Consider the following 19309-nt stretch of genomic DNA (forward strand, 5'->3'; position numbering starts at 1 on the left):
ATCGGGATGTCAGTCACCCATCACGATGGACGACGTCCATCGGCACAACCCTACAATCAATCTCCTCAGTCCGTGCCGTGTCTCCTAGAAACACAGATCTCTTCAGAGCTTAAGAAATCTGTGATCGATCACATCTTTGTTTTCATTCTAAGATCCTGGACCTCATTTCTAGGAAGGTTTGAGAATTTAAACAAGAAAAAAGGGAGAAAATGTTCATGTTTGTGTGAGAAAGCTGTATTTAGGCAGTGAGGAGTTTTACTGTCATACACGTCTGTAATCAGACTCCGTGGATTTCACCGATCTTGGTTATTTTTAGAACTCCTGCAATAAACGAGGAACTTTGTACTGGTAAAAAGGTCGTGCAGATATATTTGTAGCTGCAGCAGGAGACATAGAAATGTGCTTTTTCATTATTACTGGATGAGAAACAGACGTGCAGCGGGTCACAGCGCAGCTGCAGTCCTCAAAATCTCAGCGGAATTTATGACTGGAGAGGATCCTTTATTTATTTATAGATATTTGGTCATTGTTCTATTTCATAAATAGTGTTATTTATTTTATTAAAAGGGTCATGAATGAATGAAAATTTATTCATACAGCACTTTACAACTCCTTGAAGGTACCAAAGGGCTTCACAATAAAAAAGAGATCTAAAATGGGAGCAAAAGTTTTAAACTAAGAACTCTAGAATGTTTTGTTTTAGAATATAATTTTCCATCCAAATGTTTTTATCTACATTCCATGTTATATCATTCTCACTGCACGCATCTGCTCATGGTCTGGCCCTTTTATCCAATGTTAGAACCCAATGTGGCCCGCCAGTTAAAATAATTGCCCACCCTTGCGTTACTAGCTAGATGGGCTGAGTCATCAGCATGAAGTAGTTCTCTGACACACGTCCTGTGTCTTAGTGTGGGCACGAAGACGGGCGAGGTTGAAGAGTTTACCATCAGTTCTTGTGCGAATGAAGACACCCTTGTTTGGGCCTTCTTTCATAGTATCCAGTACAGCTGTAAGATGAAGAGAGAAGAGGATTAGTGCCAGTACACAGCTAGGGATGGGTATCGTTAAGGTTTTAACAGTACTACTACTCTTATCGATACTGCTTATCCATCCGGTATTTTAACGATACTCTTATCGATACTTTATGAGGACGAAAAAAAAATGAATAAATAACAAATTAAGAACATAAAGTGCATCAAAGGGCATCAAAGGGACTCCTTGACGCAAACTTCATTAATTTTACACGGATATGGGTGTTCTTAGTATATAGGGGGATAAAAGGATTTTTTTCGGGGGGCAGTCACGTGTCCCCTACGAGATCACCACTGTCTGTGTGCGCGCTCCCTTGCCTTGTGTGTGTGCGCGGGCGTACTGTCTGAACAGCTCCGCCCCCCCCGTGTGCACAAATAGCCAGACAAACCTCTCTTGTTCAGCGAAAACAGCGAAATTAACATCATCGTTAATTAAAGGAAAATTGACTGACTTGATGAGTTAAATATGGCAGATAACGTTTATATCTTGTGGGACACAAAAAAAGCCACTTCTCCAGTGCCGATAGCAGACCGTTCAGGTCAGTTCTTAACGATACTGCGGTCCTGAAGAATGTGACCCTGGGGCTCGTACAAAACCGGGGCTCGGTACCCATCCCTGCTTCACGCCATGGTTAACTGGAAAGGTGTCACTGGGTCCACTACCAACTGAAACCTGTGCCCTCATTCCATCATGAAATTGCCTAATAATGTTAATACTATATCAGTAAATTAAACATACCACTCTTTCAGTAATAATTAGAAATCAATTTTACTAATTTAAATAATTAACAGAATTATTTTTATCTTTATTTTCTTTGTAATTTTTATTTTTTTTTATTATGAAGCAATGCTTTGAAATAAAATAAAATAACAATTCTGTGAATTGTCAAAAAAAATAGACTCTTCTTAAGTCAAAGCTTTAAATCAAAATAAAATCTATTGGAATTTAAACTTTTGTTTGTTTTGTTCCATAATTCAGATGAAAATCCATTTTCAACCCCCAGTTACATTACATTTTAAAAATATATTAAATCTACTGCATTTTCATTAAACTTCATGTTTTCAGGTCAACAAAAAAAAGAAATTGCTAAACAGCCCCCCCCCCCCCCCCCCCCCCCCCCCCCCATGCATTATGCATTTTTATTTCCAGGTCGTCATGATTTTTCATCCAAAATCTACGACGGAGTTTTAGGGCCACGGTGAGGCAATACAATTCTGGCCAACATGACGAGATTAAAGTCGTCATGTCGACTTTAATCTCGTCATGACGAGAAAAAACTCGACACAAAGTTTCGAGAAAAAACTTGTCGTGTCGAGATAAAAGTCGAAATAAAGTTTCGAGATCAAAGTCGCAATGTTGCGCGAGAGCAGAGAAACTGAGTCTTTCAGGAGTATTCAGTGTTATGGCTTATGTTAGTGAGCTAGTGGCTTTGTATTTAAGAGTTTACAAAAGAGTTTTACGGCCACCAATAAAAGTAATTTTATTAGCAGATAAAAACTCGTACATTCACGGGAAAAAAGTCATAGATTAATAAGGAGAAAACCCCGTAGTGGTCTGTTTATCGGAGCCTAGTTTGAAGATGAAGTATGTGGAGCCTTTTGTGAAGCTTCATTGCCGGATTATTATAGGTTTAAAACAAAGAGATTCTGAACCTTTTGGCGACTCAAAATCAGATTATTTTCCATGTAGCCGTTTTTCCGGGGTTCGGCGTCAGTAAAGTGGACTTTCATAGGTAAAATAAGGAGCTCAGAGACACGTTTGGGTGTAGAGGACCGCTGCAGCCTTTATTCTCCTTTTCATTCACATAACCTGAAGTTCATTTGTCACATTACGTCATGAACCTGTCACCTGAACACCAATGCGGATGTAAACAGTGTTACATACGCCCCCTCCTGCAGATGAAGCGACCGGTTTGATCATTACAAAACAAAGATGAATGAAAATAGTCTGTTATATTAGCATTACAACGTTGAAAAAGGCAAAAAGTGCTCCTCCTCCTCAGACGGAAGCGTCACACAAACATAGAGATCTTGTCTTTGGTGGAGGAAGAAATGATTCAAGCAGACAGCTGCAGGGACACCCGATGGCTTCATCGGGCTGCAGAGATCCTGCAAACCAACCATCAATAAATAAAACTTTAATGAATCGTAAATCAATCAAATGAGCCTCCAGACATTTGGGACGTTACCAATAAACATTCAGCTCACCTGTTCAACAAAGTTTAGTCGGTCTGCTCTGCTGCTGCACGGTGTTCACCTGCTGCTCTGCATGATGCTCACTTCCACAATAATCTCGTAAATTTAGTTTTTTTCTCTCGCGCGCAACATTGCGACTTTAATCTCGAAACTTTATTTCGACTTTTATCTCGACAAGACGAGTTTTTTCTCGAAACTTTGTGTCAAGTTTTTTCTCGTCAAGACGAGATTAAAGTCGACATGACGACTTTAATCTCGCCACGTTGGCCAGAATTTTTTTTTTCCTCACCGTGGCCCTAAAACTCCGTCGTAAAAATCTTTCCTGAAAATGTCATCTGTCAGTGTCTCATCAGGGCGGGTCCCACCTGACTGAATGGACCAAGTTCCTGGACCTCCAGCTGCATCACTGCTCCTGAACACACTTTTCTGTCTCATTGCAGGTTGTGGAACTGCAGTTTGTCAGAGATCAGCTGTGAAGTTCTGGGCTCAGCTCTGAAGAAAAACCCGTCCAATCTGAAATACCTGGACCTGAGCAGGAACCAGAACCTGCAGGATCCAGGAGTTCTTCATCTGTGTGGTTTTCTGGAGAGTCCAGACTGCAGACTGCAGACTCTGAGGTCAGACTCCATGTTTCAGTTGTGTTCACATCAATATGATGAGTCCAGATGACTGACTGATGACATGACTACAGAGTGATGACTGACCCCCCCATTCCCACCTTACCGTATGCTGCTGCTGAGACTCTGAGGCTCCTTTTTCTCTTTTTTCAGAGGTTCTCATGTAGATCTAGTCTGACAATAATCCTGTCCACAGAGGAATGTTTTCAGTCTAACTTTGAATGTAGAAACTGAGTCGGCCTCTCTTCCATGAGCTGGGAGTTTATTCCATAAAACAGGGGCTTGGTGGCTAAACGCTCTACCTCCAACTGTACTTTGACTAATTCTAGGAACCACAAGCAGTCCTGCATTTAGTGAGTGAAGTGTTCTGATTGGATGGTAAGGGACTATGAGGTCTTTGATATAGGATGGGGTCATTCCATGTAAGGCCTTATAGGTTAACAGGAGGATCTTGAACTGGATTCTAGGATCAACTGGGATCCAGTGAAGTGAAACTAACACAGGAGTGATGTGATCTCTTCTGCTAGTTCCTGCTAACAATCTAGCTGCTGCGTTCTGAACAATCTGGAGACTTCTTAAGGAACTCTTAGGACACGCTGCTAACAAAGAGTTACAGTAATCCAGTCTAGACGTAACAAACGCATGGATGAGTTTTTCAGCATCACTCTTAGAGAGTAGATTTCTGATCTTAGCTATATTGAACAGTGAAAAAAGGCAGTTTTCCACGTCTGAGATCTGTGAGCCTTAAATGATAAATCCTGGTCAAATCGAAGCTCTTCAGAACTTCTCTCTGGGTAAATGGTCTGGCTGAAGCGCTGATCTCCTCTACCATGATCAAACTTGCTTCACTTTGCAGATCAATTATCCAAAATACATGCAGATTATATACTTCAGAAAAACAATGCATATGATTAAAAAATAATACTATATCAGTAAAATAAACATAATACTGTTTCAGAAATGTTCATAGCAAAAATTGATCAAGTATCAAAAGTTAAAATATGTGCAAATTATTTTTCATTAGAAAAAATCATGAATCCATATTTGGAGCAAGTGAAGTAAAATAATTAGAAATCAATCAATTTAACCATCTTCAATAATTGACAGAGAATTCTTTTTATCTTTATATTCTTTTTACATTTTTATTATAAGGTAATGCTGTGAAATAAAATAAAATGAGAAAAAGGTCCACATTCAGGAATCAGGAAATCTTTATTGTCATTTTATCACATGATAAAACGAAATTAGGCTTTCTGGTCCCGGGCCAGCCGTTTACATTCAGACATAAATAAATAATATAATATCAATGTCATATCAATATGTTACGGTGTGGTTCCTGGTGAGTATTGCACAGAAAGTATGTTTCAAATTGCACAGTATATTATATTAATTACTGCACAGCCCTGTGATATTGCACTTTAGAATTAGCTTGTTGTCCATGGAGGGGGGGTGGGGGGGTGCAGTGATCAACCGGAGTTCAGCTGTCTGACTGCTTCAAGGAATAAACTGTTCCTCAGTCTGGAGGTCCTGCTCTTTATGCTCCTCAGTCTCCTGCCTGAGGGGAGCAGGGAGAACAGAGGGTGTCAGGGGTGAGTGGGGTCTTTCAGGATGTGGGAGGCCCGTTTCCTGCATCTGGTCGTATAGAGGTCAGTGGTGGACGGCAGGCTGCAGCCCACAGTCCTCTGTGCAGCTTTGGTCACTCGTTGCAGAGCTTTCCTCTCTGCTGCAGAGCAGCTGCCATGCCACACTGTGATGCAGGAGGTCATGATGCTCTCCACCACACACCTGTAGAAGGCCAGGACGCTCTCCACCACACACCTGTAGAAGGAGGCCAGGACGCTCTCCGCCACACACCTGTAGAAGGAGGTCAGGACGCTCTCCACCACACACCTGTAGGAGGCCAGGACGCTCTCCACCACACACCTGTAGAAGGAGGTCAGGACGCTCTCCACCACACACCTGTAGAAGGAGGCCAGGACGCTCTCCACCACACACCTGTAGGAGGCCAGGACGCTCTCCACCACACACCTGTAGAAGGAGGCCAGGACGCTCTCCGCCACACACCTGTAGAAGGAGGCCAGGATGCTCTCCACCACACACCTGTAGGAGGCCAGGACGCTCTCCACCACACACCTGTAGAAGGAGGCCAGGACGCTCTCCACCACACACCTGTAGGAGGCCAGGACGCTCTCCACCACACACCTGTAGAAGGAGGTCAGGACGCTCTCCACCACACACCTGTAGAAGGAGGCCAGGACGCTCTCCACCACACACCTGTAGGAGGCCAGGACGCTCTCCACCACACACCTGTAGAAGGAGGTCAGGACGCTCTCCACCACACACCTGTAGAAGGAGGTCAGGACGCTCTCCACCACACACCTGTAGAAGGAGGCCAGGACGCTCTCCACCACACACCTGTAAAAGGAGGTCAGGACGCTCTCCACCACACACCTGTAGGAGGCCAGGACGCTCTCCACCACACACCTGTAGAAGGAGGTCAGGACGCTCTCCACCACACACCTGTAGAAGGAGGCCAGGACGCTCTCCACCACACACCTGTAGAAGGAGGTCAGGACGCTCTCCACCACACACCTGTAGGAGGCCAGGACGCTCTCCACCACACACCTGTAGAAGGAGGTCAGGACGCTCTCCACCACACACCTGTAGAAGGAGGCCAGGACGCTCTCCACCACACACCTGTAGGAGGCCAGGACTCTCTCCACCACACACCTGTAGAAGGAGGTCAGGACGCTCTCCACCACACACCTGTAGAAGGAGGTCAGGACGCTCTCCACCACACACCTGTAGAAGGAGGTCAGGACTGAGATCCCCATCCCAGCACGCCTGAGCCTCCTCAGGAAATAGAGGCGCTGGTGTGCCTTCTTGACCAGGCAGGAGGTGTTGGTGCTCCAGGTAAGGTCGCTGGAGATGTGCACGCCCAGATACCTGAAGCTGGAAACCACTTCCACCACGTCCCCTCCAATGTGAATGGGGAGAGGGGGGCATCTGTCCTTCCTAAAATCCACTTTCATCTCCTTGGTCTTCTTCCCATTGATGCAGAGGTTGTTGTCTCTGCACCAGCTCTCCAGATGTTCCACCTCCTGCCTGTAGTCGGACTCATCGTTGTTGGAGATGCGTCCAACCACAGCTGTGTCATCCGCAAACTTCACGATCAGACAGCTGGGGTGACTCGCTGTGCAGTCGTGCGTCAGCAGGGTGAACAGGAGGGGGCTCAGCACACAGCCCTGGGGGGAGCCCGTGCTGAGGGTGATCGGGGAGGAGGAGACGTTGCGGATTTTCACAGACTGTGGTCTGTCTGTCAGGAAGTCCAAGACCCAGTCGCACGGAGTGGGGCTCAGTCCAAGTGTGTGTAGTTTTTGGGTGAGGGTCTGCGGGATGATGGTGTTAAAAGCTGATGTGACGTCCACGAAGAGCAGTCGAACGTACGTGTTCTTGACAATTCTGTCGATTGTCCAAAATAAAAAGACTTTTCTTAAATCAAAGTAAAATCTATTGGAATTTAAACTTTTATTTTTTTGGTCCATAATTCAGATGAAAATCCATGTTTAACTCTCAGTTCCATTTCATTTTGAAGTTAAATCTACTGCATTTTCTTTAAACTTCATGTTTTTGGGTCAGCATATACAGTCCCTGACAAAAGTCTTATCGCTTATCCATTTTGTAGAAACTAAAGCGTATAGCCTCACATTTAATGAATCCATTGGTCTTAGAAATGTCGCATATGAAAGCTAAAACCCTCCCAAATTATGTTCAATATACTAAAATAAAATTGCTTCACTTAAGAAAGATTGATCATTTAATGAACACAGAACGGTCACATTTTGGCAAGACAAAAGTTTTGTCGCCTACAGAGAGTAATGTGAAAATGTAACAAATAATTTACTTCAAAACAAAAATATGTTGCATAAAATCAGTGAATTAAGTAGTGCTACTGTGAGATCCATATTTATTATCTTGTATGACTTCCATGAGCTTGAAGGACAGCATCCATGCGGTTTGACAATGATTTATACAATTTATGGATGAAGTCATCAGGAATAGCAAAGAAAGCAGTCTTCCATGCCTCCCAGAGTTCATCAAGATTCTTTGGTTTGGTCTTCCATTCTACCCCAGACATGCTCAATGATGTTCATGTCTGGTGACTGGGCTGGCCAGTCCTGGAGCACCTTGAGGAACTTTGATGTAGAGATGGAAGTATGCGATGGAGCACCATCCTGCTGCAGAATTTGACCCTTTTATGGTTGGGAATGTAAGAGGTACCTAAAACTTCTTGATATTTTAGGCTATTGATATTGCCTTCCACCCTGCAAATGTTTCGCACACCCCCATACTGGATGTAACCCCAGACCATGATTTTTCCGCCACCAAACTTAACTGTTTTCTGGGTGAATCTTGGGTATATGCGGGCTCCAGTTGGTCTCCTGTGATGTAATTCAACTGAAGACTCATCTGAGAAATCCACCTTCTGCCACTTTTCCAGCGTCCATCCTTTTAGCAGGCTGTGGGCCTTGGCAAATGCCACACGTTTTTTCAATTGCCTTTTGTTTAGTGCTGGTTTCTGGGCACTGATTTGACCATGGAGGCCATTTTGAGACAGAATTATACAAACTGTTCTGGTTGACACAGGGACTTGAGGTGACCAGGCCTGGTGGAGCTATGCTGCTGTGGAAAAGGGGCTGGCCTTGGATTTTCGAACCAACAAATGGTCCTCCCGAGCAGTTGTCTTGCGGACCTGGGCTTGTCAAAAACATCTCCAGTCTCTTCAAATCTTTTTCTTATTCTTTGTACTTGACGCTGAGACACATTGAAGGTGTCAGCCACCTCAGCAGTGGATCTGGTCTTCAGCCTCTTGATAATCAACGCTTTGGTCTCAGGGTGAATCTTAGGCATGTTGTCAGAGGTCAAGTTGCAGTTGATGTGAAGGCCTGGTGTGCTGGGGTTCTTTTTATACCCACCCACTAGTTGATTGATCAGTAATTGACACAGGTGAGGCTGTAATCTAGGATTGGGTGCATCATATGACAAGGCCACAAAACTTTTGTCTTGCCAAAATGTGACCTTTCTGTGTTCATTAAATGACCAATCTTTCTTAAGTGAAGCAGTTTTATTTTAGTATATTGAACATAATTTGGGAGGGTTTTAGCTTTCATATGCGACATTTCTAAAACCAATGGATTCATTAAAAGTAAGGTTATACGCTTTTGTTTCTACAAAATGGATAAGCGACAAGACTTTTGTCAGGGACTGTAAACAAATTCCAAAACAGCCACCCCCCCCATGCATAATTCATTTTTTATTTCCAGGTCTTTATGACTTTTCATCCAAAATCTCTCCTGAAAATGTCATCTGTCAGTGTCTCATCAGGGCGGGTCCCACCTGACTGAATGGACCAAGTTCCTGGACCTCCAGCTGCATCACTGCTCCTGAACACACTTTTCTGTCTCATTGCAGGTTGGAGAGATGCAGTTTGTCAAAGATCAGCTGTAAAGGTCTGGGCTCAGCTCTGAAGAAAAACCCGTCCAATCTGACACACCTGGACCTGAGCATAAACAAACTGCTGGATTCAGGAGTTGTTCATCTGTGTGGTTTTCTGGAGAGTCCAGACTGCAGACTGCAGACTCTGAGGTCAGACTCCATGTTTCAGTTGTGTTCACATCAATATGATGACTGACAGATGACCGACTGATGACATGACTACAGAGTGATGACTGACCCCCCATTCCCACCTTACCGTATGCTGCTGCTGAGACTCTGAGGCTCCTTTCTCTCTTTTTTCAGAGGTTCTCATGTAGATCTAGTCTGACAATAATCCTGTCCACAGAGGAATGTTTTCAGTCTAACTTTGAATGTAGAAACTGAGTCGGCCTCTCTTCCATGAGCTGGGAGTTTATTCCATAAAACAGGGGCTTGGTGGCTAAACGCTCTACCTCCAAATGTACTTTTTACTAATTCTCGGAACCACAAGCAGTCCTGCATTTAGTGAGTGAAGGTTTCTGATTGAATGGTAAGGCACTATGAGGTCTTTGATATAGGATGGGGTCACACCATGTAAGGCCTTATAGGTTAACAGGAGGATCTTGAACTTGATTCTGGAATCAACTAGGAACCAGTGAAGTGAAACTAACACAGGAGTGATGTGATCTCTTCTGGTAGTTCCTGCTAACAATCTAGCCAATGACCTCTATCGCTAGAGGAGACACGCCTGCTTGGGAAACCAGGCCAAAAGTGGTGGAGCGCGACGCCATCTTGGTGAGGTCGTCGGTGCCCACATGACAATGATTTCTATTGCCTTTGGTGGCATCTAATTAGATTTTGTATAATATATATATATATATATATATATATATATATATGCAAGTCACGACACACCAACCTGTGCACAGCCTGGATTGATTACAAGAAGGCCTATGACTCAATGCCACACACATGGATCACTGAATGCTTGGAGCTGTACAACATCAACAGGACTCTAAGAGACTTCATAGGAAACTCAATGATGCTGTGGAAAACCACCCTTGAAGCCAATGGGAATCCACTTGCACAAGTGTCCATCAAATGTGGGATATACCAAGGTGATGCTCTGTCCCCACTGCTGTTCTGCATAGGTCTGAACCCCCTCAGCCAAATAATCAACAAGACTGGCTATGGATACCGACTCAGAAATGGGGCCAACATCAGTCACCTCCTCTACATGGATGACATCAAGCTATATGCTAAGAGCGAGCGTGACATTGACTCCCTGATCCACACCACCAGGATCTACAGTACTGACATTGGGATGTCATTCGGGCTCAAGAAATGCAGCCGGATGGTGACAAAGAGAGGCAAGGTAGTCCACACAGGAGGGGTCTCACTCCCAGAAGGAACAATAGCAGACATCGAGGACAGTTACAAGTACATTGGAATTCCGCAGGCAAATGGCAACCTGGAGCAGGCAACAAGGAAAGCTGCAACAGCTAAATACCTCCAACGAGTAAGGCAAGTCCTGAGAAGCCAGCTCAATGGCAAAAATAAGACCCGGGCAATAAACAGCTACGCACTGCCAGTTATCAGATACCCTGCAGGAATAATAAGATGGCCAAAGGAAGAGATACAGACCACGGATGTTAAGACACGAAAGCTCCTCACCATGCATGGAGGGTTTCATCCCAAATCCAGCACCCTGAGACTGTATGCTAGCCGCAAGGAAGGAGGCCGAGGACTTGTGAGCGTAGAAGCCACTATCCAGGATGAGACATCCAAGATGCATGAGTACATCAAGCTCAAGGCCCCAACTGACAGTGTGCTCAGTGAATGTCTCAGGCAATGGAGAGCAGAGGATACAGTGCTGGAGGACAGATCCTCATGGGAGGACAAACCCCTACATGGGATGTACAACCGGACCATAACTGAAGTGGCTGATATCAAGAAGTCCTACCAATGGCTAGAAAGGGCTGGCCTACAGGACAGCACTGAAGCGCTCATCCTGACAGCTCAGGAACAAGCCCTGAGCACCAGAGCAATGGAGGCTCAGATCTACCACACCAGACAAGACCCAAGTTGTAGGCTGTGCAAAGAGGCGCCTGAAACAATCCAGCACATAACTGCAGGATGTAAGATGCTGGCAGGTAAAGCATTCATGGAGCGCCACAATCAAGTGGCTGGAATAATATACAGGAACATGTGTGCAGAATATGAACTGGAAACCCCAAGGTCAAAATGGGAAACACCTCCGAAGGTAGTAGAAAATGAGAGGGCAAAGATCCTGTGGGACTTCAAGATCCAGACTGATGGGATGGTAATGGCGAACCAACCAGACATTGTAGTGGTGGATAAAGAACAGAGGAAAGCCATTGTGGTGGATGTGGCAGTGCCAAGAGATGGGAACATCAGGAAGAAGGAACATGAGAAACTGGAGAAATACCAGGGACTCAGAGAAGAACTGGAGAAAGCCTGGAAAGTGAAGGTGACAGTGGTGCCTGTGGTAATTGGAGCACTCGGGGCAGTAACCCCCAAGCTGGAGGAGTGGCTACAACAGATAGACAAGAAAGATGGCGCCGGTGTGTGTGGCTGCTCGTCTACCCCGCTCCCTGTTGTTCGTGATTGTGTTGTTTTTGTACCTTGGCACGCGACTAACCGAGTCTCTATTGGTGTATAATCGTCAGTTTCTTTTGGATCATCAATTTACCAACTCTGATCTAAGTTCGTCCAAGTTGTACTGTCGCCAAACACTACCTCCTCTGCCTTTGGGCATCCCAGCCTACCTGCTCAGGGCGTCGGCTCTCTTCCTGCGGCGGAAGCGTCATCGGAAACGCGGCAAGCGCGGGGGCCGCCTTGTGAAGCTGAAAGGCATCTGGGCCCGCTCCCCGTCCTCTTCCCGAACAGGATTTGGATTATTTCCCCGCTCCATGCTGTCCTGGCGCTCCCTGGATCCACCTGAGGTCTGCATTATTCCTGTTGCTGGCTTTGACGGAGGAGACCAGCCCCGCCGCTCCTGCTCTCCTCGCCCCCGCCGGCGCGGGGTAAATCCCGGGAACCTGTCGTCGCTCTCCCGGTCGCTTCTGTCCCATGACATACAGGCTGCCGCTGCTTCCAGATTCGGCCTGGTAAACGCCAGATCGCTAGCAAACAAAACTTTTATTTTGAGGGATTTCTTCACTTCCCGCTGCCTGGATTTCCTCTTTATTACAGAGACCTGGATATCTCCAGGTGAGGACAGTGTTCTTGTGGATCTTTTACCTGCTGGATTTTCATACTTTAGCTCCCCGCGGATGTCTGGTCGGGGAGGAGGTACTGCGTCTGTCTTTACAAACGATTTTAAGTGTAAACGACACTGTGTGTCATCATCGTACCCCAGCTTTGAGCTGACTTCTTTCGAGGTGGGGAGGTCCGACCCGGTGCTGTGCGCTGTCGTTTACAGACCTCCCAAGTACAACAAAGATTTTCTGAAGGAATTTTCTGACTTTTTGGCTGAAATGATGCCACTCTACGATCGTGTTCTTATTGTTGGGGATTTTAATATTCATGTGTGTTGCCCTGAAAAGCCTTTGGTGAAGGACTTTTTAGAGATCATTGACTCTTTTAACCTTGTTCAGTGGGTGTCTGGAACCACTCATGAACAAGGACACGTACTGGATCTCGTCCTCTCCCATGGACTACCTGTTTTTAATATTGAGATCTGTGACTTAGCTGTTTTAGACCACATGCCTGTAGTGTTTGAAGCTGGACTTTCACGCACTGCTGTTAAATCTACCGCCCCTCCTCAGCGTCGCAGGATTTTTAACTCTTCCACTGCTGGTCAGTTTTCCTCTGCTTTTAACCAGCTCGTTGTCCCTCCCTCTGCTGCTGATGTTCTTGAGCTGAGTTCCTGGTTCAGTTCCTCCTGCACCAGCATCCTGGATTCTGTGGCTCCTCTAAAGACACTAAAGCCCCGTCCTAAACCTGAGCCCTGGTTCAATGAGAGAACCCGGGCAGCTCGGAGGGCCTGTAGGAAAGCTGAACGCAGGTGGAGGAGGGACAAACTGCAAATCTCACTACAAATCTTGAAGAATTGTTGGCATTTTTACCAGGGCACTGTAAAACTTGCTAAACAATAGTACTTGGCTAATATTATTGTTCTTAATCAGCATAACCCACGGGTGCTTTTTAAAATGATAGACTCTGTTCTTAATCCTCCACAGGCGGTGTCCTTAGAAGCTTCCACTGACCTGTGCAATATGTTTTTACAGTTTTTTAACAATAAGGTATCAAATATAAGGGCTGACATTACTCTACCTTCCTCCGACCCTTCGACCTGTGTTCTCTGCCCAGCTGTATTTAGAAAATTTGAGCCAGCGTCTCTTCAATTTTTAAATGAATTAGTCAGTCAAAGCAAACCATCAGGTTCTCCCCTAGACTCCATCCCTCCTAAGTTTTTCAAGGAGGTCTTCCCCAGCATTGCACAGACGGTCCTCTCTATTATCAACAGCAGTCTTGCTGCTGGTGTCGTCCCCTCCACCTTTAAACATGCAATGGTTCAGCCGATACTTAAAAAACCCAGCCTGGACAGTGCTGTACTGGCCAATTTTAGACCCATCTCCAAGATGCCCTATATCTCTAAACTCTTGGAGAAAGTGGTCTATTCACAGCTGGAGGATTTCTTAAACCAACATAAAATTCCTGAAGTCTTCCAGTCTGGGTTTAGACCCCTTCACAGTACTGAGTCAGCACTGCTAAGAGTCAGCAACGACATTCTCTTGGCCAATGATGCTGGAGATTATGTTGTTCTAGTTCTGCTGGACCTAACTGCAGCATTCGACACCGTAGACCATAGCACTTTAATTTCTAGGCTCCAGAACCTGGTGGGGATTCAAGGTACTGCACTGGACTGGTTCAAATCCTACCTGGCGGAAAGAACCATGTGTGTCAGTTTAGGTGGTTATGAATCCACCACAGCTCGGGTTCCCTATGGGGTCCCACAAGGGTCGGTTTTGGGACCTCTTCTGTTTTCTTTATATCTGTTACCTTTAGGGTCCATTCTAAGAAAACACGGCATTTCCTTTCATTTATACGCTGACGACAGTCAGATCTATCTGCCGCTAAAAAAGGATAATCTCTCTGTGACGCAGCTCCTGTCATGTCTCCATGACATTAAGGACTGGTTGGCCCTAAGTTTCTTGAGTTTGAATGAAAAGAAAACAGAAGTTGTAATTTTTGGACCGAATGATTTTAGTGGACCGTCCCCGATTGATCTGGGCTCTCTGACTGGTTTCTTAAAATCAACTGTTTCTAACTTCGGTGTTAAATTGGACAGTAATTTTAGGATGGACCAACAGATAAGCTCTGTAGTGAAGTTAAGCTTTTTAAGCCTTCGCCAACTTGCTAAGGTAAAACCTTTTTTAACACCTGCACACTTTGAAACAGTAATCCATGCTTTCATCACGTCCCGGCTGGATTACTGCAACTCTCTTTATCTTGGACTCAGCCAGTCGTCTCTCTTGCGTCTCCAACGTGTTCAAAATGCAGCTGCTCATCTTATGGTTGGAGCACGCAAAAGAGACCACATCACACCGATCCTAGCATCGCTTCACTGGCTGCCTGTGCATTTTAGAATTCATTTTAGGGATTCTTCTGCTTGTTTTTAAATCTTTAAACGGTCTTGCCCCGCTGCACCTCTCTGAGCTTCTCACTCCCTATTCGCTGGCACGGTGCCTCAGATCAGCTGATCAGATGCTTCTAGAGGTACTGAGGTCCAGACGGAAGCTCAGAGGGGACAGAGCTTTTGCTGTAGGCGCTCCAAAGCTGTGGAATACTTTGCCGCTGGCCATTAGAGAAGCCCCTTCACTGACCATTTTTAAAACCCGTTTAAAAACCCATTTTTATGCTCTGGCTTTTAACCCAATATGACGACCACTGTTTTTCTAACTGTTTACTGTTTTCTATAGTTTTATCTCCCTCTGTGTTTTCCCCCCCTTAACATGTTTTAATGTTTTTTACTGTTGTGTTCAGCACTTTGTCTCAACTACTGTTGTATGAAAGTGCTATATAAATAAAGTTGAGTTGAGTTGAGATACCTGGAAAGACCTCAGACCTCTCAGTCCAGAAAAGCGCAGTGCTAGGCACAGCTAAGATACTGTGCAAGACCCTCAAGCTCCCAGGCCTCTGGTAGAGGACCCGAGCTTGGAGGAGAAACCACCCGCGGAGGGTGAGAGGGGCAATTATATATATATAACCGTGGGTGGTTTTCTTCTCCAAGCTCAGTTCTTCTTCTTCTCATCTTCACATACGGATTGGAACGGTTCGGAGTGGTCGAGGGCAAACGATCTACTCCGACAATCCACACCAAATCCCGAAGGCAAAAAGAAATAGACCTGTTAGTTAAGGAGAGGCGGCAGCTGAAGAAACAGTGGAGGAAGGCCACAGAGGAGGAAAAGGAGGGAATAAACGTTCTGCAGGAAGAGATCAAGGGTAGGCTGTCCACACTGAGAAGAGCAGAAAACCTCCTGAGGAAATGCAGAAGGAAGGAGCAAACAAGATCACGCTTCTATAAAGATCCCTTCAAATTTGTAAAGAGTCTATTTACAAAAGAAAAAAGTGGAAGTCTCTCTGCATCAAAGGCTGTGCTGGAAGAACATCTTAAAAAAACCTGTACGGATGACCGACACAATGAAGAGGTCTCACTCCCACCTGACATGCCACCAGTGAGCACACCAGAATACCAGCTTGACGCGAGTCCACCCAGGTGGAGTGAAGTGGTCAAAATTGTGCATTGGGCAAGGGCCGCATCCGCACCAGGCCCCAATGGAATTCCTTATAGGCTCTACAAAAATGCCCCAGGCGTCCTGCAATCCCTATGGAAGCTGATGAAAGTTTTGTGGATAAAGAAGGAGATTCCAGCATCCTGGCGGAGAGCTGGAGGGATCCTCATCCCCAAGGAGAAGGACTCCGCAGTTCTCGGCCAGTTCCGCCAGATCAGTCTCTTAAATGTTGAGGGAAAAATCTTCTTCAGTGTGGTGGCTCATAGACTAACAAGCTACCTGCACAGAAACAACTTGATTGACACATTGTTTAATGAAATAATTTTTTGCAGGTTCGAGGGAGGTAGGCACTGAGCAGAAACAAATGACTCAAAGACTGCAAGCTAGAATAAAATGTGTCTTTTTATTCCCCGCTTCAAAACAGTGACACAACATAACACAGGAGTTTAAGCCATCCAGTTTCAACAGAAAAGATTCATCTGCCCCTACCGTGACACACGGACTGGAGAGCCAACAGTCCCGATAGAGTGGCTTGAAACAAAACTCCGGCTGGGCGTTCGTACGTAACCCACAGCAGACTCTAAATAAAATTGGGCTTCCTTATCTTTTATATTCTTTGATGAGCGTGAGGAAAAGGAGGGCCGGTCCCTTCCCGCAGGCTCACCCTGCACGTAGACTCATCCTATACCATCATAAACATGTCAGAATATCTTCTACAGAGCACTCCTTTTACGGGTCAGTAACATAACAGGATAGGATAAAATTCTAAACATTGTCAGGATATGCTCTACAGAGTCCTCCCTTAACAGGATAAAACTTTATATTAAACATTCCTTTTGGGGGTCAGTCATAGAAACATAAACATATCAAGACATTCTCCATTTTTGGTTATTAGCAACATAGAACCTTATATAAGAGTACATAAGAGTTTACATAAGTATTCCTTTTTTGGATGGTCAGCCACAGAACATAATCTTGAATGCAGGGCAGAAGGCTCCCCCCTGCCTACAGTGCATTATCCATCTCACAGATCAATCCAAAAAGCAGGGATCCCTGGCTTCTCAGGATGTGTAGAACACACTAGCGTTATCTGGCATCAGATTCAGCTTGCCAAGAAAGAAAGAAAAGATCTCCATGTGGTCTTCCTGGACCTCGAAAACGCATTTGGCTCTGTCCCCCACAAGTTCCTGTGGACAGCCTTTGATTATTTCAGAGTCCCACCAGCTCTCACAACCCTGGTAAAAGCCTACTTCCAGGATATCCAACTGTGTGGGACGACGGCAGAGTACACTACAGCGTGGCAACACCTGGAAGTGGGAATCATGGCTGGCTGCACCATCTCCCCATTGGCATTCACCCTGGCAATAGAAGTCATCATACGGGCTTCTTAGTGGGTGGTTGGCGGGCAACAAATAAGACCTGGGCTGAGGCTTCCACCGGTCAGGGCCTACATGGATAACCTGACTACTCTGACTACGACCAAGGCTTGCACAGTACGGCTGTTGGGAAAGCTTCACAAGAACATAGAGTTGGCTCGGATGAAGCTCAAGCCAAGTAAGTCCAAAAGTATCTCCATCGTCAAGGGGAAGCTGTCAGACCACCGCTTCCACGTTGGCGAGGAACCTATCCCAACAGTTTCCGAAAAACCCGTGAAAAGCTTAGGCCGCTGTTATGATGCTTCCCTCGAAGACAAAGAGCAGGTAGAGCAGCTCAGAAAGGACATAGCTGGTGGCCTAGAGAAAATCAACAGAACCCTGCTCCCTGGCAAACTCAAGCTTTGGTGCATGCAGTATGGTTTACTCCCACGACTTCTCTGGCCATTAACCCTGTATGAAGTGCCACTGTCAAAAGTGGAAAAGTTGGAAAGGCTGATCAATGCCTATGCCAGAAAGTGGCTTGGCCTTCCCAGGTGCCTCAGTACCATTGGACTCTATGGCAGGGGATGTTAGAACTACCTATATCCAGTTTGGTAGAGGAGTACAAGTGTGCCAAGGTCAGGTTGGAAATGACACTCCAAGATACCTGTGACTCAATGGTTGTCCAAGCAGCTCCCATCCTGGCCACTGGGAGGAAGTGGGCCCCCAAGGCAGCAACTGATCTGACCAAGGCAGCACTTAGACACAAAGACATTGTGGGATTCGTGCAGGAGGGGAGGAGTGGTCTTGGTCTCTCATCTAGCGCACCTTCCTGGAGGAAGGCCAACCCAGCTGAGAGGCGTAGACTGGTGGTCCAAGAGATACGCCGGGAAGAGGAGGCAGCAAGGTGTGCTCAAGCCGTGGCCCAGGCAAAGCAAGGTCAGTGGATGGGATGGGAAGGAGTGGAGAAGAGGAAGGTCTCCTGGAAAGACCTGTGGGAGATGGAGGCATCCAGGGCAAGTTTTACAATTAGGGCTACCTACGATGTCTTGCCTTCTCCTGCAAACCTAAAACAGTGGTATGGCGAAGACCCCTCATGCCCCTTATGTCAAAGCCCAGCAACATTGAAGCACATCTTGGTGGGATGCAAGACCAGCCTCAGTCAAGGCCGTTACACCTGGCGACACAATGTGGTTCTAAGGTGTTTGCAACAGTGCTGGAAAAACAGAGAACAAGCGTGAACGCCCTTCCTCAGGCAACATCTCATCGGCAGCTAATACCCTTCCTCCGAGAGGGTCAGGCCACCTTCAACACCACCAGTGCAGCTGACATAGGACAGCTGGGTAGAGCATGGGACTGGAAAATGCTAGCGGACCTGGACAGGAAACTCTGCTTTCCACGGGAGGTTGCATCCACCAACCTTCGACCAGACCTTGTACTGTGGTCATCCACACTCAAGCTCGTATACATCATAGAGCTCACAGTACCCTAGGAGAGTGCAATAGAGGAGGCTTATGAAAGAAAGATGCTGAGGTACGCCGAACTTGCAGCAGACGCCAAAGAGCAAGGCTGGAGCGTGAATGTACGCCCAGTGGAAGTAGGCTGCAGGGGTTTTGTGGCCCCCTCAACACCCAGGCTATTCAGGGAGATGGGAGTGCGAGGGAAGGCTCAAAGGCAGGCAATTAAAGACCTCTCCCAGGCAGCTGAGAAGGGAAGTCAGTGGCTATGGATCAAGAGGAAGGACCTGACCTGGGCCTCCAAATGTATGGTGACTGATGGTGAACCTGGGACGCTGGGATTCACTGCTGAACCCTCTGGAGGTGTCATGGGCCTATCAGCGAAACACTGAGGAAGGAGGGCGTCCACTTGAA

At 46.1% G+C, this 19309-nt stretch overlaps 2 protein-coding genes across 3 annotated transcripts in view; both read left to right on the forward strand.

Annotated features, from left to right (window-relative positions):
* The window catches only part of LOC144982190 (NACHT, LRR and PYD domains-containing protein 12-like), a 298037-nt gene that overhangs the window by 109426 nt on the left and 169302 nt on the right, over window positions 1-19309 (forward strand). The window lies entirely within an intron of this gene.
* The window catches only part of LOC144983595 (NACHT, LRR and PYD domains-containing protein 12-like), a 117391-nt gene that overhangs the window by 26449 nt on the left and 71633 nt on the right, over window positions 1-19309 (forward strand). For both annotated transcript variants that reach the window (XM_078930413.1, XM_078930423.1), the window contains exons 6-7: window positions 3671-3847; window positions 9320-9493. In XM_078930413.1, coding sequence (XP_078786539.1) covers window positions 3671-3847; window positions 9320-9493 — 351 coding nt within the window. The remainder of the gene's footprint in view (window positions 1-3670; window positions 3848-9319; window positions 9494-19309) is intronic.

Source organism: Oryzias latipes, chromosome 2 (assembly GCF_053564925.1).
Source record: "Oryzias latipes strain Hd-rR chromosome 2, Olatipes_Hd-rR_3.1".
Classification (NCBI taxonomy): Eukaryota; Metazoa; Chordata; class Actinopteri; order Beloniformes; family Adrianichthyidae; genus Oryzias; species Oryzias latipes.